Below are 22,890 nucleotides of genomic sequence, written 5' to 3'. Positions count from 1 at the left end.
TAACCTGAAAAGTATTCAGTACCTTCATTTGACATATTATGGTCTTTTGAGCATGCATTTATTCAAATACATTTTCTAAAAGGGCTTTTATTTTTGTGTGTGTGTCCAGCATCATCGCTTTGTTTACAAAGGGCTGTGCTATATTATTAATATGAAATATTACTTGTATTTATATGCCTGTCTTTTATAGACACCTGCATAAAATATTAATACAAAATGAAACATTTGGAATGGACATAAAATGAGAAGTTGCTTAATTTAAATTTGTAGATATTATTTTTGGTTTATTATAAGGTGGGGTGGAAGTTAAATTAAATGAAGCATGAGCACCTTTTATCATGTAACACTCTTGCAACCATTTTCTCTTTGCACAAACCTCTACATAACCATAACATTTATAGCAAAAAAGGTTTTAGGATTAATCCATGCTTGGGTGCTCTATAAGGAGCAGACATTAGTTAGAAAAAATAAAGTCTTGTGACTTAAATCTAGAGTCTATTGGGCTCCATGGGACAAAACAGTACCCCATTCCCTCATGGTCATTTTGTTTATATTCAGTTGTTAACTAATTTAAAGAAATTACTAACCTGCAGTTAGGCTGAGTTCAACCTTCAACTGAGTTTGGAGTTATCAATCCCACAACCTCCTATGTCATTAATATCTGTGCTTACCTCAATAACATTGTGTTTTTATATATGTGTGTGTGTGTGTGTGTGTGTGTGTGTGTGTGTGTGTGTGTGTGTGTGTGTGTGTGTGTGTGTGTGTGTGACGCACTGCTGTCAATCAGACTCTATGCAGACAGGTGCAATGATAGCTTATCTCACGCCCTGCGATCGCACCTCAACACTTCCTGCACTCAGTCATGGGCCTCTCTCATACAAAGACTGCCAGTTGTCCCAAATGATTTTGGGATGTGCACTACTGTCCACCTGGGGCTAGGTTGAGACTAACAAACTCATTTGACTTGAACCTAAACTGGATTCGAACCCAGGGCTCCAGAGGTCAAAGGCATAAGAGGCTAGCTTCCTCCACTTGTTTGGTTTTTAGGTTTGTTTTATACCAATGCTTCTTGTTCTGTGAGTTAAACATAATAATATTACAGTTTTAAATGCCAGGATGCATTATACAGCTCACACCTGTGGTTTATTTCCAGGCCTATGTGCTTTGTAAAACAGCTGGAAATCCCACAGTATGGCTATAAAAATAATGTCTCCACCACAACACCTCGCTCCAATTTGGCAAAGGAACTAGAGAAGTATTCCAAGACTACGTTTGAGTATAACAGTTTTGACAACAGCGTGTACGGAAAACGAGCCATTGCACCCAAAGTCCAAGGCAGGGATGCATCTCCCAAAGGATACGATGGTATGAATTGTATGTTGTCATCATTCAAAATACCTGGTAAATCTTAGAATAAATGGATTTTTAAGTTATTGCATCCTCTTTAATTTTACAGCTGACTTGTCAATTATTTGCTCTTGCATGTACCAGCACATAACCTGAAGCAACACATAACACAGCATATACTTTTCAAAACACATTAAATGCACACTATATAAGCCAGCAGTTCTTTGTAATGTGTCATTCGCTGTACAATGTAATAAGTGGTCCAATTAAATTACAAAACAGTAACAATAGTCATGACAGAAACTGACCAGATTATGATTTCTCGTGGCTACTCAGGGAATACTTGTCAATCAACAGCTAACCTACATAACAATGTAGTAGCAGTAAACAAAAACACATCAGTCCGGCCGCCAAAGGGCAGTTTGCACCATTTTTGACTATTTACAAAAGTAGTAACACATGACTTTGCTTGTTACTACTTTTTCTAACATTGGCAAAACTAAAAACTCTGACCCCAGGGTTATGTATTGATTTAAAACATGACTCAGAGTATGTCAGTATGCACACTAGAGGTTTAGTTAATTATTTTTATTGTAACGATGTAACAAGAAAAATAAATGGGTACTCGGGCAAGGTACTGCACCAGATTAGAAACAGTATACTACTAAAGTGCTCACGAAAGAGAAAGTAATGGTACTATATGGAACTTTATGTAACCTGTAACCAGGCCACAATGTAACCATATTAATCTCTGGCATCTTGTGTTTGGAACTTCTGTGAAATTAGTCCCAGTTATTGAAATTAGAGTCCCAGTTACTGATGTCATGGCTTTGTTTTTTTAAACTACATTCTCAGGCTCATCGAATGCATTTTATTATCAGACAATAAAACACACATCAAGTTTTAAGAAGTCTGTGCTGGGTAGAATAAATCTGGATTATGGAGATTCATATGTTTTATGTTCATTCTGTGCATATATTATTGATAGCAGGTTTGTTTACCCCCATAAAATTAGAGCTTTTGCTTTAAAAATTCGAAAGGCACATTCCATTGTCACGTACACACATGCAAACAAATTCCAGGTATAATTTTGGTTTTGCATCTAAGTAACTTAATTAGGTATGATTTTACATTGAGCATCTCCAATTACTGTGTATTTGTATAGTTGTTACTTAGTAACTTCATGTGTGCTTACACATGGTTACAATGCTGTTTTGCATAGTTACAATGTAATTAATGTGTACATTTATTTGCATGATATATCCCTATCCATATCCCCCTAACCATTTTCTGATACAATTGTGTACTTATAGCATGCAAAAAAGATTGACACAGTAAGTACATTGTAACTATGCATGATAACATTGCTTTCACAATTATGTGTAAGTACACATGTATTTACTAAGTAATTACTATGCAAGTATATCGTAATTAGATTAGAACTTCATGTAAAGGGTTAGCCATAATAGTTTTTTGTTTTTGTAAAATTAGTAAGTATGTTTTCTCTCTGTCCTAAAGATTTATAACTAAAAGAAAATTGCATTATAACTGGTAAATTATAGGACCTTTTTCATACGGAAGATTTGTTTCTTTTCAAAAGGAACAAGAACAAAGCAATTGCATATGCATAATAAAAGTGTTCCCTGAATAGGGTTAAATCATTTCACTTACTCTTTATCTTATCAAGGTTTATATTAAATAAGCTGGTCTTAATAGATTCCATGCAAGTACAACATCTATTGCAGTAAAGTGTTCAAAAGATGGATAGGGATTATATATATATATATATGAATTCAATGCAGCGACCAAATGCCAAGATTTATTGCACCATTTATGATATTGTACATAAAATAGAATTGCAATTGCACAATTGGAATGTGCATATGGGAGTCCCCACCACTTGAAGGCTGCACTTGTAGATGAAACTCACAATACCACCTTCGCACAACTTCTTTTTTCCCAGTTCAGATGATAATGAGGAAGCCCTGTAGTCTAGATAGACAGGCAGATACATAAATAGGTACACAGTTATTGTAGATGTTTATCTATGCATTTCTGTGTGTATTTGGAAAGTGTAAACCATTGAAAGCAGTTTGTGTCGCCTGTCCCTCCAGCCAAGCCCTACTGTAAAAACTCAAGTTCAGCCAGTAGCACGACGAGCAGTTATGCTCCCAGCAGCAGCAGCAGCAACAGCAGCATGAGCTGTGGAGGAGGAGGCAGCAGTGCCAGCAGTACCTGCAGCAAGAGCAGCTTCGACTACACCCACGACATGGAGGCCGCCCACATGGCAGCCACTGCCATCCTCAACCTCTCAACGCGCTGCCGTGAGATGCCACAGAACCTCTGCACCAAGCCTCAGGACCCATGCTCCAGGGTAAAACTGCACACTTACTGTATTGTAGTGCCGGAGTAGGGCCTGTCATTGTGAATCAGATTGTACCACTAGAAAATTGCATGTTTGTTAATATATGTATGTATATATAATGCAATGATTGAAGAAATATAAAGAGAAAAGCAGGCAAGAAGACCTACAGATGATTTGATTTTTGCAGATTGTAAATTAGTATTTTTTGTCGGGCATTTTTTGCGTGATTTTCTCAAAAGGCATTTAAGCTAAATTTTTAAAGCCTGTTTCAGAAATAAATTGTTAAGGTAACTGTTTTCACAGCTGATGATATGCAACAGAATGGGAACAGTATATTTTAGTCATTTACTGCCTGGGCTTTTTAACATTATTTTTTATTTGAAAAGCAGCAAGCAGACAATGAATCGCAGCAGCATATACTGAGCCAGATGTGTCTTATTTCCAGATGATAAAGGCATGTCTGTGTATTATTGACCAAAATAAAGCTGATTTTTGAAATGCCTTGTATTGATGTTGACCGCATTGTTCAGTGGAAGGTACTTTTGCTTCCATGAAACAGAATGCTGTATACAGAAAAGAGGAAGCCGCCTTAAGCAAGGAATTTCCTCTCCCCGCTGACTGTATGCACTTCTGTTATTATTCTGTCACTGCCCTCAAGAGAGGAGAATGCTGCCAGAAAACTAAGTAGGCAGCAGCCTTGAAAATGTAATTTGCGTTCGCATGTTTTTTGTTTTATTTCTGAGTGAAACATAAGAAGGTCAGATCTGTATATTTTGATTTATGCATGCCATTTTTTTTTTTTTTAAATAAAATACTGTGACTTGAAAAATATTAAAGACAAAAAAATTCTGCAACCACTGGAGGGTTTTGCCAAGGAAACTTTAGATTTTACTGAAAAGAGGTTACTGCCAAGTGAATCATTGTCGGGCCTCAGCAGCAGGTTTGCACTGCTGTTGCCGTGCATCTCTTTCAGCAAATGCTTTGGGGCTGGGCAGCCAATTCTGTTGCTTTGGCAATTTGTCTTCTAATCATGTTTAGTAGGGTGTGTCTTCCCTTCCATACAGGAAGCACGTCTCCTCGGAGGTGCTCCACTCCAATCATTAAACAGTCCAGGGTTTTTATTTAAACATTCTCTGCAAGCCATATTTAAAATCTGCATTATGTTGTCTAATAAGCGCAATATATTTATCACAGGCTACTTATAATTAGCTGTAAGCTGTGCCTTATATAACTGACCCAACAACTAATCAATTTAAAATATTTAGTAATAGGTTGTTTAACATGGGATTTGCATAAATTATTGTTTACGTCTAAGGTCTAAATGAAGATAATAATGGTGTGTTTATATTAGGGCTGTCAAGTGAATTAAAAAAATTAATCACAATTAAAAAAATTAATCTTAGTTAAACTGAACTGCCTTTTTTGTGTATCCTCCAATATCCCAAAATGTTTTGTGATATGTTTGGTTAAATACTCAGAGCAGGCACCTGAAGAACTTGCTATCAGTGTACACTCATTCATGTATTGCTATTCATCGCTATGCTTAAAAAAATAATAATAATCTGTCAGGACATCTCTGTTAAACTAGTGAGGAAAATATCAAAAGCAAATGTTAATTTAGACGACTGCAAAAATAAAATGAGAGTTAAAAGTAGGATCAGGGATGAACAAGTCATGCAATTTGTCAGCTCTGTTTGAAATAAAATTAAGGGGACCAGAATTAGGATCAGGCAAGATATGAAGGTAAAAACAAAGATTGTTTTGTAGTTAACAGCTTTTTCTGAGTTTAATTATGAAACAGAATCAGCTCAATTTATTTAAAGGGACGTCACCTGACTAAAAATAAAACCTAACAACTTCCAAGCCCTACTTTTGTGTGTGTGTGTGTGTGTGTGTCAATGTCAGGGTGTGTGCATGCGTGCATGCGTGCATGTGTGTGTGTTGTGTGTGTGTGTGTGTGTTGTGTGTGTGTGTGTGTGTGTGTGTTGTGTGTGTGTGTGTGTGTGTGTGTGTGTGTGTGTGTGTGTGCCTGTGTGTTGTGTGTGTGTGTGCCTGTGTGTGTGTGTGTGTGTGTGTGTGTGTGTGTGTGTGTGTTCACATTTACTTTTTCCAAAATACTTGTTTCCAATTTTGCATTACAGCCTCCAGTGCAATATGGACCTCTATTAATATGGAGCATAGCACATTATTTTAAAATAAATTACAGTGCATGGTGGGATACTATCTTATTAATTTCCACAGTTCTTTGTGCTGCTGGGAACTGTAACCAAACTATTTCAATAGTGTTTTTACTCATTAAGCTTGACTAAACATGAAACAGTACTTCAGTGTAGATACTTTGAGCTGGATTAATTAGAACAGTTTTGAGTACGAGTCTCTCGATCGGTTATGTAGTGTGGACAGGGCCTTAATCTTTACGTGTCTATTGACAGGCAGGTTGTGGGCCACATGTGGCTACTTCCTTAAGTTTAGATTTCAATACAGTACGTTGTAGATTTTTTAAATTTGTATGACTTTTTCCTCGTTTTCAATTGAGGAAAAAAATAAGAATAAAAAATAACAGTCAAGGTTAGAAACTCACGCGCGCAGAGGCAAATTAAATATGATGAGGACTAGTTGATCATTAGCTATGTTTCCATTAAACTTTTTTTATGTGCTAAAACTCATACTTATAAAAAAAGTTTGACAACTGATGGAAACAGGCCAGATTCGGTTAATTCATGCGAGCAAACAAAAAAAAAAAATGTTTGATAGGGGTGGATAAAAATGTATCCTGTACGATAAACGATGTGCGCAAATGCAATGGAAATACTTTACGAGAAAATGTTATGAGCTAGCGCACACTTTTTTCAGTCATTTCATATCATATCAGCCATATCATTATAGGATTGAGACATAATTAAAAAAAAAAAAAAAAAACTACATTAGCATAATTTAGATATATTATTTAATACCATTTAGTCTACCTGAATGCATAATAGCAGTAGTATTTCGTGTCACTTTTTGGTTAAGTAACCTATATGAAAAAATTACAAAGCAGTATGTAATTCAATATGTCAACGTAACTTTATATTCAACAGGTTATATTGGACTTTATGAACCAACACTGGTAAATTCTGTAGGGTGCTGGAAAACTTTTGGACATAGATATAATTGCGGTAATTCAACTTAAATAACACATATCATATGCAGGTGTCGGCACAGTCATGGTACATGATGGACAAATACTGACCTCACTAGGGCAAGATCATATATTCTGTCCATTATTATTACTAAGTACATTTAAATGTTAACCTATATGTGTATTTCAACTTCACATAGAATCAAATCTACTTCTACTGTTTAAACCACTAGTCACACCCTATACTTCCGTCTTGTGTTTTTTCGTTTCCGGTTGTGAACCTAAGCGATCGCAAGACCCCCTGCAATCTCTTTCAGAGTAAAGAATTAAAGAAAAAATGAAATATGGAGTACTTACCACACTCCTCTTCCTCGGATTTAGAAGTTTTTGAAGATCACTTCATGTCTGTATCAAAGCACTCTCTGACAGCTTCAACCCAGGCGGGTTCCAGCAACATCTGAACAAGTAGGATAGCATACCAATACCTGCCGTTCAAGTAATTAATCGTCGCCGATCCAAGCGTCTCTGAACTCAAGATATCTCTCCTGAGCATCTGTACTTTTAAGGACTGGACTTTCAACAACCTCATAAAGAACCCCCTCAAAAACGGCAGTGAAATCCCAGCAGGGAGCAATTGAGAATCCCTTTTCATTTTCTATTGTGAATCCATCTCAGCAGAACCTATTTTTCCACCCAAGAAAACTCCCAAGCCACACTCAGCTGTTCAGTGGCCCGGGACAGACAGCAGGCAGACTGCCTCAGATCAGCCTACCCCTCCTGCAAGCACGTCATCACACCATCAAGCCACTCCAGCCAGAGAAACTGAACAGGAACATTGTTGCATTTTCGATGAAATAAAAGCACTCATGCAACCATTTACGGATACCTTTTCCTCAGTCAATACCAAACTCAGCAATTTGGATAAATGGGTGTCCAACATCAAGCGAGAGAAGCAAGGTTCCGCAATGTCAGTATTTTCCTCCATTCCTGAATTAAACACAGCGGCTGCAGTACCTACCATCACTTCTGGTTATATACCAACCTCAGTACTCACAGTAGAGCCTCTGGTCTACAACCTTGCATCTGCAAAAACATTTGGTTCCCTCGCCTCAACCAGTGCTCGTCATTATTCAATATCCCTGCAGATCCGACACAGCATAATTGAAGGTAAGGACGTTAATCTGGTTTCTCTATTAATGGCTACATTTGAATTTCTGGACCATAGAGTGGTGGATTACAGAGATATATCAGTCACGTTGAAATCCAGAGACCCCAGATGACTGAAAAATCTAACCCTGGGGGAATTCGTCCTTGTCTTCATCTCCCTGTTTCTCCAACAAAATCTTGATCCCTATCTCCATTCATTCTTCAGCCTCTCCCGAGCAATCTACAAGAGAAGACAAATTCTGGCGAAGAATCAGATACACAGGAGGAAAGCAAATATGTAACAATTTCAATTTTGGTATCTGCTCGATGAGACAATGCATCCATTTGTGCAGTTTCTGCAGGGACGTCCATCCAAAAGCCATCAGTCCACTAGCTCCAAAGTGACTTTCCTCAACACTCATAGTCTTCACTCCTATTAATATTCCCAAATTGAATCATAAACTTCTGGCTACTTATAATTCAGATAAAATATTGAGATAAAATATTTGTCAACTATTTACTTGACGAACTACAAAAACAGGTTTTCAACCTGAGTCAAATCCTTCCCTCCTTTCAAATCAAAAACCTCCATTCTGCTACTCAAGAGCCCACGACAGTACAATCTCTTATTCAAAAAGAGATAAAAAAGGATTTATGGTTGGCCCATTTACAGCTCCTCCGTTTCCAATATTCAGGATTAACCCCATTGGCATCACCAATCGGAATATGTCAGGAAAAAAAGCATCTTATCATTGACATATCAGCACCACGGTGTTCAAGCACCAGCAGCATCAACTCACACAATTCCTCACAATCAATTCTCTCTACAGTGTTGGCTGCAGTTCATTCAGTTATGGCTCTTGGTTAACGCATTTAAAGTAACAGGATATGGCGAAAACAATGGTTTTCTAGTGCATGACCACTAGAAATCAAAAACCTATCACTGCATCTAAAATCCACAGCTCCTCTTGAAATTTACCCAATAGTCGCGGAAGCACATCTATGGGGTCATCTTTGGTCAAATAAATCAGTACTTTTCTTTTGTGATAATAAATCTACAGTTAATATTATCAATCAAGGCCATTCCAGTTCACCTTTTATCATGCAGTTACTGCTGCGATTAATATGGATTTCAGTATCAATTAATTATTTTATCCAAGCTCGCCATCTGCAGGGCATTAATAATAATGCAGCCGATGTTCTTTCTTGTTTACAGATTTCGTCTGGTCCCTACAGCTCTGCCAACTCCAGCAATTATACTCCAGTTCAACCAGCTAATTTTCAACTGAATGCAATTTTATTAAACTTATCAATACAGCGCAAGCATACGCTGCAGCACTTGCCCCTTCCACCAGATCTTCTTATATTTTCATCTTGCACCAGCTATAATCAGCCACATCAGCAGCAAGAGCAAAGATTAACCAACATCTAATTAAAAATATGGGGTGCTGGACCTCATCAGCAGTTGAATCATACATACATTCTTCCCCATCTGAGATATCTTCTGCACGTCAGTCTATTGCTAGTATGTCCAGAGTGGGGACGACCATTCCATCTGGGCCACCAAAGGTTTTCCCCCTAAAAAAGAAAGGTTTTTTTTTCGTTTGCTCTAAGCGGAGGATTTTCACGTAGTCAGTAGGGAACCAGTTTCTAACCTTCTTTGTTATGTTAAATGTTTTCTTTCACGTTCTTTCTTAAATGTATGCATTGGCGGCGAGCCGGGGGTCCATTCTTTGGGGAGTTAGTGATCTCACTTTCTCCAATCCTTGGTTAAGCTCTGCTTTGTTTACCTCCGCAGGATGGTTCTCCACGAGTCAGACGGGAGCCCCAGCTAGACCCATCCTTTTAGAATCTCATGATTTATCACTACCCTTGCTGTCTGAGGGGCTAAGCTTATTCTTGCTAAACCTCACTGTAGGAGCTCTCCCTTCATAACACGAGGTTCTCTTTTCGTTTCAGGTTCTCTGGGGGTACGTCTCTGTCCCAGCTTTGGAAGTCTATAATTCACCTCATTGAGGGTCCAAGCCAGAGTTCCCCCTTTTCTTCCTTCCTTTCAGGTTCTCAAGCCTCTATTTATGTGCAGGGGGTCTCCCCTGTGTGTCTGGTCCCCCAAACGGCGGGGACCCCGCCTCTTATGTTTTATGTGCAGGGTATCCCCCCTGTGTGTCCATGTTTTATGTGCAGGGGGTCTCCTCTGTGTGTCTGGTCCCCCAAACGGCGAGGACTCCCCCTCTTATGTTTTATGTGCAGGGTATCTCCCCTGTGTGTCCATATTTTATGTGCAGGAGGTCTCTCCAGTGTGTCTGGTCCTCCAAACGGCAGGGACCCCCCCCCTTCTATATGTTCGGCCTTAGCAAACGGCAGATTCTCTCTTACATTGTTCAATCGTTGCTAAGAGGTAGCCTGACCCCCGCCCCATGAATTATAATATAAAATAAACATACCTCATAATGCTGTGGTAGCATTACTGATCCACTGTCTGATTTAAACCACACAATTTTCTCTACTGGGTCATCATTTTGTTAATTTTCCAATTTTGCATTACAGCCTCCAGATATTTCTGTTAGGTTCATAAACAATGGTAAATAATAAGTTAACTTGTGTCACTTTACTCAGTGCTTTCAGCACACATTGTGCACATTCTGCCCAAGGGTAGATCTGCTCATTTCAGCATTTAGCTGAAAAGGCAGTCGCCAAATTTCTCATTGTTTCTGGCAATAGTTTCTGCACTACAGTGCAGTCTTTGGAAGGCAGAGGAATTGGATTGAATTTTTGTGGCCGTTTCTTTAAAGACGTTACCTGTTGTAAATTGTAACGGTTTTGGTAAACGGTAGGCAAGACAGAGCTCATTCTGTGTGTCTTTTTGGTCCAAGTTTACTTGACCCTCCTGTTTTCCTTCACTTTTCTTACATACATATTTTCTTGTGCAGACATGTTTAATATTTTTGTCATCTTTTTACACCATTTCTTGGCATGATCTCTGGCCACTGTATATTTTAATTCCACCCCTGTAACTGAATAACAATATGTTTTTGAAGTTCATACCGTATAGTTAGTAGTGTTTTTCTCTGTCTTCTTCTGGTTTGCCAACTATTGCATAATCCAGTTTATATCCCGCCCGTCATGTCTGTTTTCATCGAGTTGAATTTGTTTGAATTTCAGAAAGTCAGTAAACAGTGACAGTGAAATCACCATTTTAGAGTTTGGAGCATCTTTCTTTTGTAGTTTTGTAATTAATTTTCTGTTAACTCACAGAACTGATGTTCAGCCATTTACTCTTGTGACGAGTGCAGGGGAGAAAGTGGTTCCTTTGAAAATGAAAGGGACTGACACTGATGTGAACCACAGACGGGGAATATTGCTCGGTGGTGTAAGGATGTTAGGACAATATTTCAATCTGTTTTTCCTCCTATGGTGAGGTTTTAACCACACACACACACACACACACACCACACACACACACACACACACACACACACACACACACATATATAAAACAGCGATTGTTGGTCCTTTGTGAAATCCAACATCTTCAGTAGTGTCTGTAAGCAGTGGCGATTCGTGGGGGTGTTAGGGCACGCCTGGTCACATGATTTTTTTTTTTTTTTTTTGGTGGCCTCAATACGCTTCAATCAGTACCTCTTTCAATTAGTATACACATGAACCGCCACTCACAACTGGCCAATGACATGCTTGCTGTCTGTCAAAGCGATGTTTGTGATTGGGATATTTACTGTCATTCATGAGAGGTTCAACCTTGAACTCTTCTGATTGGACAATGCACACAGCTTTTACATTTTACAGTCCAAACGGACACGCAACGTGACGGAACACTGAGTGAGTGACGTGAAGTATGGCCTGACAGCCGTAGGGGAAATAAAATAATAATTCAAAATTAGCGCCACTCAAATGATAATTAAATTAGTCAGGATTTGTGAGCTTAAATAAAAATGGTTTGCTTAGCTTTGAACACAAAATGCCAGTTAACAAAAATGACCAACCATAAGTACAAATGAAATTATAGTTATTTTTATTTATTATCATAATGTGAAATTTAAATCTGATACACATTTTAAAAGTCCGAGTCCTATGCTTTGTATTTACTTTTTTGTTTTTAATTGGAAGTGTTCTAAACGGAATCTTTTTTTTTTTTCTTTTTACTTTTGCACAACAGTGTATTTGGTTATTGGATCGTCTGTTAACGCCACTGCTGCCAGGGTTTATTATTTAAAATTAAAATTATATAATTGTATGTTTTTCTAAGTAGGTAGAGAATATGTAAGTGCGCAGTTTATTTCAATCTTTCAAACCTTAATGACATAACCAAAGAGTGTCTAAGACCCTTCACCATTATATTTGTTCTCGTGTGAGGCTTTCACTTTTTCAGTCAGCAAAAATATGTGCTAAAAACAGTGAATTTGATGCAGCCCTGTTAAAATGACAAAAAGATAGCTATGTTTGGAGTTTTTCTACGAGAAGAAAAGCTAAACCACCAATGCCAGAGACATCAACAGAAACCGAACCTAACTCTTGTTTAGTTCAGAATGTTATTAACAGCACGAGAGTGTGACGATACTTCTATTTCAAACGCTGAGGTTAGTGCAGGTGCAGCTGTCGATAAAAGAGACCCTTGCCCATAAAATGTTTGCAGCTCTCTTGATTGTGACAATCTGGCGTAGAACTGTTTGAGATTAAAGATCTGGTAATGTTTGAAAGCGAGCTTAATGTTTATATAAAAATGGTTAAAATAGGGCATCGGGTTTGAGCACGGTTTCGCTTCGTTCTTAAATTAATATGAAATGTTTGATCCTATTTTTTATTTTGTATTCAGTCAGTTTATAGATGAATCAACTGACCCCATTATGTGCAAACTAGCAATTTGCAACAACAGCAGCATTTTTGTAACGCCAGTATGTACAGTATCAGTTGGTAGCTTCTGCCTGAGAGTATTAATTGTCTCATTACCTGGCTGACCGAACTACGGTATCACCTGTGGAACAGGATTGGAATGCACCTCGGAGAAGACTGGTGACTGAAAATAATGTGTATGTGACTAGATTTCAAGCTGCAACCGAGATTCATTACAGTGACCACAGACTAATTCCATTAGCTCTCTAATGTAGCTGTGTCAGTTCAAGGAAGCCATTCGGGGCTGAGGCAGTAGCTGCATAAGAGTTTCAGAGAGAGCTCCATTCTCAGGAGTGAAAAACATATTAATCAGTAGAAAATTATTAAATGGAAAAGGCCAAAAGATATTAAAAAATTATGTCTCAGAATTACCGGAAGGTGAATTGTGTTACTGAGTTACTGATTAGTGGTTTTCCTAATAAAAAAAAAAAAAAAAGCATTGATACATATTTATTTATTTGAATTGCTTTGATGGATGCCACTGCAGATTAGCAGGCTTTTACCAATGCTTGCAGTCTGTGAGTCTGTGAGTGGCTGTGAAAGGCCATTTTGTAACCTCTCTGCAGCTGCATGCACAATTCCACTTCACAGTTAACTGGATATGGATCTACTGTGCCGTATCGCAATGAAGAGAAATACAGTCCCGGGGGACCACTGAATGCAGTCACAGTTTTGGAGGGCTGTCCTTGGCTAAAAAGGACTTATTTGCAGATCTCCATTGAGCCTTGTGAGATGAATCTGTTTAGGCAGAGTGATCGCAGCAAAGTGCTTTTAAGGTGGAAAAATAATAAATAAGAGTAGATCCTCAGTTACAGTCGTGTATAATTTTCAAATAGATAGAAGCTGTTATACTATTGATAATTTAATTGTAGGCTTACATCTACCCCTGTTAAATGGTCCATCTGATATTAGGGGTGTAGGAATTATTTTGCCCCACATCAGAGACGGAAATTATTTTAAGCCAAGCTTTTCATTTGGTAAAAATGGTTGAATGATACAGGAGGCGAAGCTGTGGGAGAAGGGAGATAAAGCATAATGATTATTGTTGGCTGATCCCTGTTCTTATCCTTGATTCCTTACACTAGACTCTGAATTATTGATCTCTTTTTAAGGACTGCCTGCTCTGTGTCTGCTGTTGTGCTGTCATTTGTGTGTTATGCCCCCACATATAACCCAGCATTTAATTTAGGAGCCCTTAAGCTGCAATATAATGCAGATCTCATCACAATATAACACAACAGGCTTGCAGACCTTACCACTGCAGCATCCAGTTCAACAAATATGACTGTCCATGATTTTTGACCTGGTTTCACGCGTATTCTTTTTTTTCAGGGCCCACATGTAACAGTTTTTTTGGCCTGTAATGGGTTAAGCTGCTGAGGCTGTGTGTAGCACAAGCAGTACATTGAAAGGATGCTGCCGGGCAGCTGGGAAATTATGATAATACGGTTTGTTCTGTCTTTGGCAGAACCCTGATATTGAAGTGGATGAAAATGGAACGCTGGATCTGAGCATGAACAAGCAGAGAGGCCGCGATGGCAGCTGTGCCGTTCTGACACCTCTGGAGCCGATGTCTCCGCAGCGTCAGGCCATGATGAGTAGCAGGTGCTATCAAATGAATGAGACGGACTGCTGGGACCTTCCTGTCGACTACACCAAAATAAAACCCAGACGGGTCGACGAGGATGACCCCAGAGAGGTATTTGAGCTACAGAAAACACTGCCTTTTTCATCTTTTTGTAAAAATATTATTGAGAGATCAGAGTCACCTTTTTAAAATTCTTCTCTTATAAGGGCTAGTAAGTGACTGTTATCAATCTGTATTATGCACTATTTAAAGCAACTCAATTACAATGTATTTTAAATACATAGGTTTTCAGTTGTGCTTTACTGTATCAATTCTACAGTAGAATTATTATTTATTAATTTATTTATATTTCTTTTTTTTTTAATTTAAATAATTTACAGATTTGATAATTAGACTTTTAATCATGTTGCATTAGATATGTGATGGCTTTACCAAATGTATATTTTAAGACATGGACCAATAACATTTTTTTTTTTTGAGGTGTTTAGTTCACAGCACAAACCAAAAAAGCATAAAAGAAGCCTTTGAAATCTTCAGAACTACAATGCAAAATATTCTGTACAACAATGATGGAAAAAAAAAAAAAAAAAAAAAAAAAAAAACAGGGAGAGGTTTTTATTCTTTACCAGAGTGCCATCTAGTGGAAATGTTATGTACTGATGGGTTAGGCTGCTGACTGCTTTCAAACACCTTGCATTTGATGTATCATTCTCAATTGCTATTTCTACCAAGATCATTATTTAATTACAAATTGGCTGTAACAACATTTACAGTGTATCTATCAACAGATGACGGAGTGTGGCATTGCTGTGGTTATGCAGGTGACCCTGAATTAACAATCCTTGCTCAGATGCTGACCCTTTGAGGAAATAGCTTTCCTCTATCCACTGAACTGCAAAGCTTGTGCAAGCAGAGCCAAAGTGTTAATGGGATGCGTCATCATTAATTTGCATGAATAATGAGTTCCACTGACAAATCAGATTTGTTTTTATGTACAAGGATCAATAAACAAAATGTGCCAGAGGTCCTTATTAGATCAAATAATAATAATACATGCAGAATTAATCAACTGTAATAAAGATCCAGAGCACACAATATGATGCACCCAACACTACCAAAGCCATAGAAACAATGTGCTGTATATTACTCTGGAAGGAATATTCCATAAGAAACCATAGCTTAGAAAATGGCTGGTTTCATAGACCCTAATTAGCATGAATCCTGGAGTACCTAATGTTACCTTAGGTAAGATAGTCCAATGCTACTGTTAATCAGGGTCTGTGAAATTTGCTATAGAAATTACATTTGCAGCTACTCTTTAGCATATAGAATAGGTGACACTTATTAACTTTGTAGTGAGTTTAGCAAATTCTCCCTTGGACCAAAGTAACACTACATGATGTTAAAAGCTCTCCTTTAATTTGCCCCTAGCTTGAAGACTTAGATCCTTTTCAAGACACCCTAGAAGAGCGGCGATACCTTGCAGAGTCCACCCCCCCCAGTCCCAAGCCAAAATACCCACAGTGCAAAGAGAGCAAAAAGGATTTGATAACGTAAGCATTTTTGGAGGTGCAGTTTCATTTTTTATACATATTATGTGTATTCCCTCTATTATTTTACTTAATACAAGACAAAAAAGTGCTATGTCCTTTGCACTACTAGCATGCTACATATTGTATTCAGCATATTAGTTAAGCTGTCAGCTAGTTTGCATTGGCTTCTTTTTATTTTTGATGCTTTGTAGTAAAAATCATCATTCTCATATTATCCTGGCCATGCTTCAGCTTTTCCATAGGACGCTTTGAAGCCATTTGCAGACAGTGAAGCTAAACTGGAAACAATGAAGCTACGGGAGACCGGTTTAAACATGCTTACTCTTTTGGCTGTTTTTTTTTTTTTTTTGATGGCAGATGTCCAACACCTGGGTGTGATGGGAGTGGTCATGTGACTGGTAATTACGCCTCACATAGAAGGTGTGACTTCATTTTTCATGGTGGATTCTGTCTTTTCAATTTATTGTTTTCAGCTTACCTTAACAATGCTGTCACATGATAGTGTTATCTCTCCATATCAATCCTCTGAGTATGCGATGTACAAACAGAAGCATGCAGAACTATTCCTGTGAAAGTATCTGTCCTAAATGCAAGTATGTTGTGGGATGCATCCTTTATTTACCAATCATAAAATCATTTTAAATGGTTCACTCCGGTATGTGTAATTTGCATCACATCAGTTATATTTCCTAACAAGTACAAAAAAATGTGTGTGAGTGGAAGATGTTGAAGTGGAAGTGCCTTCTGTTCAGAGGATTACCCATTCTTTTAAACAGCGCTGGCACCTTCGGGTTTCTACACTGATATTTTTTGTGTATTTTATGGTCTTGATTCAGTTGACTGTGTCACAAGGCTTTATTTTGCTAATTGAAATGTCCTGGCTCTTTTTTTTATTTTTGTATGTATTTATTTTTTACAGTCTGGCTGGCTGTCCCTTAGCCGATAAGAGTATTCGAAGCATGATGGCCACTAACTCACAAGAACTCAAGTAAGGCTTAAAAGAAAATGCTTCTATTTTACTGCTGCATTGAATGCAGTTTAAACGTTAGCAGACGCCCTGTGGCTTTTATAACCTGCTGATTGGTTACTGTGACTGCCTCCTGTGTACCGCGTACTATGCTAAACCTTTCTTTATGAAACACATTGACCAGTTGTTGTGTTACTTCTATTCACATATCCTCAGTCACTAATCAGTTATATAGCAAGTTTAACACAGTTATGTGTCTAGACCGCAATAGAATTATTATTATTATTATTATTATTATTATTATTATTATTATTATTATTATTAGTAGTAGTAGTAGTAGTAGTAGTATTTATTTTATTTATTAAGTAATGTATATTTACTCGGTCATTGGGGAAAATAATAGTTTTGATAATTTGTTTGTTGGTCCTTTTCCATCGTTATGTATTGCTGGAATTGTTATTTCCATTCTGAAAAAAATATAATACATATTTGCTGTAAAAGAGAAGTTTTCTTGTGCAGTTTGGGTGAGAGGACCGCAAAGAGAAGTGGATTAGTTCTGTCTGTTCAAACTATGCAAAGTGATTTATATTATAATAGCAGACACCATACATACAACCTATTAACCTACTATGAATTGCAAAAACAGATATTCTAGCTAGGAACTACTATTAAACATAAAAAGGGTTGAGCCATACGTTCTATGCATGGGAAGACATCTATACACAGGATAAGGTTTTGACTAACCCTCAGCATTGATTTCATAGGAACAATTGGCATCCCTTCTACTTTTAAGATAATTCCACTGCAACCTGTATATAATAAATATGAATATTAAAAAAAAATAAAAAAAATAAATAAACATGTGTGCTCACTGGATGTGAATCCACAGACAAGTATACTGGTCTTCAAAACCTTGGTATTCAAGATGGTTAAAGCACTTTGTAATGTGTTTAATGGCTTCACATTTGAAAAACAACTTATTATTTCTGGTTTAAACATATCAATAAATTGGTACAACAACGGGTGCAATTTATAGCCAATGATAAAAATGATATAGCAAAAGTCTACCGGAAGCCATAATAGCACAGTACTTCATGTTAGATTTTAAAATGTCACATTTTAAAATTGTTGTCAGTTTTTTGTTAAGTATATGGAAAACAACAAAGCGGTATGTAATTCAATATGTTAACATAACATTATTCAGCAGGTTTCATTTGACTTTATGAAGCAAAATGAGTTAATTCTATAGGGTGATGCAAAACTTTTGGCCCTATCTATAGATTCCTGTGTGCTTTTCCAGTGTTTTTCACACCATGACAACTGAAATCCACAATGCAAAATTGTAACTTCTTTATTGATTAGCCATTATTCGCCAGTGTCTTAGCTGTAATATAGAATTGAGTTTTGACAGCTTTCATTGTATACATTCATTCTGAACAGTAAGATAGACATAACAGTTCTCAGCAGAGCAATGATTTTAAAATCCCAGTGTCACTGTGAGCAGTGGTTGGAGGCTGGACTGCTAGTCGCCCCACATTTTGACAGTGTTGTGGAATGTGACGCTGTGCCAATTCAGAGGATTTGTCTTACCTGACAAAAATTCTAATATCTATCTTATATTTGTATTTGAAATGAATTATATTGCTCAGGTGTAACATCTCTTTTTAAAGAGCTACCCTGTTGGTAGCAGCAACAGTTCAGATAGTGTGTCATGAATAGTAAGGTAAACAGCCTCTTCTTTGAGTGATACTTTATTTGTGGCTGCTTTAGCCAGTGCAGTACTAGAATATGACAACATAGGCACTGCTTAATATAAGGTTTGTGGTAGAGGGCTAATGGCACCAGATTATACCAAATAATATATGGCAGTGACCTCTGCTTTCATGAAACCTTGTGTGTTGGACTTGCATCTACTGTAATACTATATTTTTCACAAACTACAGACATTGTAGATATAACTTTTATGTATTTAATGTCATTTTACTTCTCATAAATATGCCTATTCTGGTGCACAGTTTCATTCAGATATGATGGTACAATATGTGAGGTCAACAAAGGTCATTATGCAGAACATTCAAGCAGCATTTAGTACCTTATTGCTTTAAGATAGCACTACATTGTAAACCCTAACAATTGTTTTTACTCATTTAAAGAAGTGCTTGCTCTAAATAGTTGAACACAATTAAATTGATTTAGCACACTGAACACTTGGCTAATATGCTGTATATTTGCTGTTTTAGAGGGTTTCCTGTTGAGACTTACAGGGTAGATTTTTGGGGTAACCACAAATAGTGTGTTTTTAACAGGTCTGTAACATGAATGGGGGTGATAAACTATTGTTTTGTACTTGTCACTATAGTATATATAGTTTTGAGTTTGAGCTGTTCTAAAGGAGCCAAAGGAGCACAGAACTATGGTAGAAATGTATTTAGCCTTGAGGAACAGACTCTATTTAGCCTATAGCAAAGAAAGGTTCTGAGAAATGTGAGGTTTTTAAAACCCTGACAGGAGTAAGTCCTAGCTAATACTTGATAATTACAGCGGGCAGAGTAGTGGGCACGGCTTTACACAAAAAGTGGTGAGGGTGTAGAAGATGGAAAGTTTTGGTCTTCGTAAGTAAATGAAGTACAATAGTTACTTCAGTGGCAAAAATAAATCCACGTAACCCAACGACAAGATATGTAGTGCTGTCATACATAATGCACATCTTAATCTTTTAAACAGTTCCTACATTGAAACGTACTATGGGCATTCCTGAGCACACTTTCAAGTCAAAATCTGCTGATACCTTGTGTTTTTTAAAAACAAAGCCATAGCATTCATGCTAAGAAGCTCTATCTCTTCCGTGGGGATTGGTTCCATATTTGCGGTGTTGTAAACATAAAATGCAGTGCATGGTGGGGTACTAGTGTATTAAATCCCATTGGCCATTGCGTTGCGAGGAACTGTAACCAGACTATTTCAATAGTGTTTATATGCATTAAATTAACAACAAGAAATGGCACTCCTGTGTGGACGATTTGAGGTAGAGTAATAAGTTTTCAAGTACAATTCTCGAGCTTGGTTATGTAGTGTGGACATGGCCTAAGAGTGTGAGAAAAAGCATGGAAATACAAGATGGCCTTGCTTTATTGAAAAAAAGCATAATTCCACCAAGTCAGGAGAAGTATGAATGGAATGTGCACACAGTAAGTTAAACGACTGTTTGGGCTGTAGAGTTTATGCTCCCCGTTCCTGTAGAGTTTATGATCCCCGTTCCTGTAGAGTTTATGCTCCCCATTCCTGTAGAGTTTATGCTCCCTGTTCCTGCAGTGTTTATGCTCCTCGTTCCTGTAGAGTTTATGCTCCTCGTTCCTGTAGAGTTTATGATCCCCGTTCCTGTAGAGTTTATGATCCCCGTTCCTGTAGTTTATGCTCCTCGATCCTGTTGAGTTTACGCTCCCCGTTCCTGTAGAGTTTATGCTCCTCGTTCCTGTAGAGTTTATGCTCCCCGTTCCTGTAGAGTTTATGCTCCTCGTTCCTGTAGAGTTTATGATCCCCGTTCCTGTAGAGTTTATGCTCCTTGTTCCTGTAGAGTTTATGCTCCCCGTTCCTGTAGAGTTTATGCTCCCCGTTCCTGTAGAGTTTATGATCCCCGTTCCTGTAGAGTTTATGCTCCCCGTTCCTGTAGAGTTTATGCTCCCCGTTCCTGCAGTGTTTATGCTCCTCGTTCCTGTAGAGTTTATGCTCCTCGTTCCTGTAGAGTTTATGATCCCCGTTCCTGTAGAGTTTATGCTCCCCGTTCCTGCAGTGTTTATGCTCCTTGTTCCTGTAGAGTTTATGCTCCCCGTTCCTGCAGTGTTTATGCTCCTCGCTCCACTTTCCAGACACTAACTTGGTGTGTTTACATTTTTAATCCCAGGTGTCCAACCCCTGGCTGTGATGGCTCAGGGCACATCACTGGAAACTATGCTTCACACCGAAGGTAAATACGATGCTCATGCTTCAGTATATTTAAACCAAGTTTGTCCATAGCGGCCAGCTTAGCCACATCTAGCCACTAGTGTGATTTTGTGTTGCCACGGCAGGCCACAATCGTTCGACTTTCATTCTGCACAGTTCATACCTGTTATGACTGTTTTGGCTTTTTCTCTGGTTTTTATCTCCTGCATTCCTGACTGATTGGCTCTGGCAGCCAAATATATACTGTATCCAGCCAATAACATTTTGGATTGAAGCACTTGTCTTCAGTTTTTGTAAATAAACTGCTTTGAACCCAAGTCAGTATACATGTATATGTACTTGGTATAATTATTTATTACAGTGATACAATACATACAGTAACTATTGCATGAAACAAATGTTGTGCTTGTCCACTTTTTTTTTTGTTAGTTTTTTTTAAAGTATTAGTATTGGAATTTAAATCTGTTGTAAGGTATGAATAATGTTGTGCTGCCACATACGATCCCTGTCCTAGAGGACTCTTCTGGAAACAAGATATGGCAACTCAAGTCTTTCCTGGTGAAAGTGTGTGTGTGTACACAGACACTTCTTTTAACTCAGCTGGGTCCCTGAATTTGGTGTTGCAGTCTTGTTATGATTCAGGGGCCAAATCAGCAATTTGATTTTTGAAAGCCTATTAAGATTTTTGTTATCAGTCAAATGCTGCCATAAAGCTAACTGCCAACCCCACCTTCACCATCATCATCTCTTTCAAATGCTAAATAAATATTAATGGTTTAAAAGATTAATTTTAAGTTAATTTCTTAAGTCTTTCAGGTTGTCCCAGAGCGAAGAAGAGTGGTATAAAGATAGCACATTGCAAAGAGGACAAAGAAGACCAAGAGCCAATCAGGTATGCAGAAATACTGACACTGTAGGATCTATAGTTTACTGTTAGAGACAACCATCATACCCTTATTAGTACTGTGTGTAAGCAATCGGATGTGCCCTCCTAAAGCTTGTTACAAATCAAAAAGCAAATTATTATTTTATAATCTGATGTTGTTATTATGTAAACTAATTGGGACCAGGGGGTGTTCGAAAAATCAAATTGTTCAGATTCTCAAATAATTAATGTAAATATGGCATTCCTGTATAAATATGGAAATAGAGATATGTTTGCTAAACACAGGGGTGCTACAGTATACATTTGGTGCACGTATAAGATCCTGTTCACATACAGCAGCTTTAACCTATGAGTTATGTAAGTAATGTTTTGTGAGTGTATTTTTATGTACACAGTTTTATAGATTTTCTGTAGTAGCTACATGAATATAAACCTATTTTATTCATTAAAAATCTAAACAAACCAAAAACACATTATTTATACTGTATAAAGCATTGTGAATAGGGTCCATAGACTTGTTGAGCTTAATTTTAATCAAAATTGTTACGCTCGCATTTTTTCATAAAAGGAAATAACACCAATTACAATTGTAAAAGCAACACAAGACTAATTACTCACACGCCTTTAAATATATCACTTGTTTATTTCTGATTTGATTTGATTTCTAGTGTTGGCCTTTTTCCTCTCTGTAAAAAAAATAAAATAAATCAAGCTACCAAAGAATTGGAGAAAAAAAGCTTTTGGAGAATCTAGCCAATAAAAAACAGTCAGTTTGAAAGCACATAACACTAACAGGCATGTTGTTGTATCCCTGCAATCCCAAGATGTCCAGTTCCTGGGTGTGATGGACAGGGTCATGTGACTGGAAAATACGCATCACATCGCAGTGCTTCAGGGTGCCCTCTAGCGGCCAAAAGACAGAAAGACGGCTACTTGAATGGAGCACAGTTCTCCTGGAAGTCAGGAAAGACGGATGGCATGTCCTGTCCAACACCTGGTTGTGACGGGTCAGGACATGTTAGCGGGAGCTTTTTAACACATCGAAGGTAAGCTGTCATACATGTGTA

General features: G+C 37.7%; 1 protein-coding gene across 1 annotated transcript in view; it reads left to right on the top strand.

Annotated features, from left to right (window-relative positions):
* Positions 1-22,873, top strand: part of LOC121315362 (myelin transcription factor 1-like protein) — an 86,366-nt gene extending 63,493 nt beyond the window's left edge. Inside the window, exons 11-19 of the mRNA XM_041249388.1 lie at positions 1,154-1,365; positions 3,462-3,721; positions 14,356-14,586; positions 15,907-16,028; positions 16,386-16,448; positions 16,948-17,016; positions 20,897-20,959; positions 21,746-21,829; positions 22,648-22,873. Coding sequence (XP_041105322.1) covers positions 1,154-1,365; positions 3,462-3,721; positions 14,356-14,586; positions 15,907-16,028; positions 16,386-16,448; positions 16,948-17,016; positions 20,897-20,959; positions 21,746-21,829; positions 22,648-22,873 — 1,330 coding nt within the window. The remainder of the gene's footprint in view (positions 1-1,153; positions 1,366-3,461; positions 3,722-14,355; positions 14,587-15,906; positions 16,029-16,385; positions 16,449-16,947; positions 17,017-20,896; positions 20,960-21,745; positions 21,830-22,647) is intronic.
* The last annotated feature ends 17 nt before the right edge of the window (positions 22,874-22,890 follow it).

This window comes from Polyodon spathula, chromosome 5 (genome assembly GCF_017654505.1).
Source record: "Polyodon spathula isolate WHYD16114869_AA chromosome 5, ASM1765450v1, whole genome shotgun sequence".
Lineage (NCBI taxonomy): Eukaryota > Metazoa > Chordata > Actinopteri > Acipenseriformes > Polyodontidae > Polyodon > Polyodon spathula.
The sequence above is the reverse complement of the archived record's forward strand: the minus strand, read 5'-3'. Positions and strand labels throughout refer to the sequence as shown.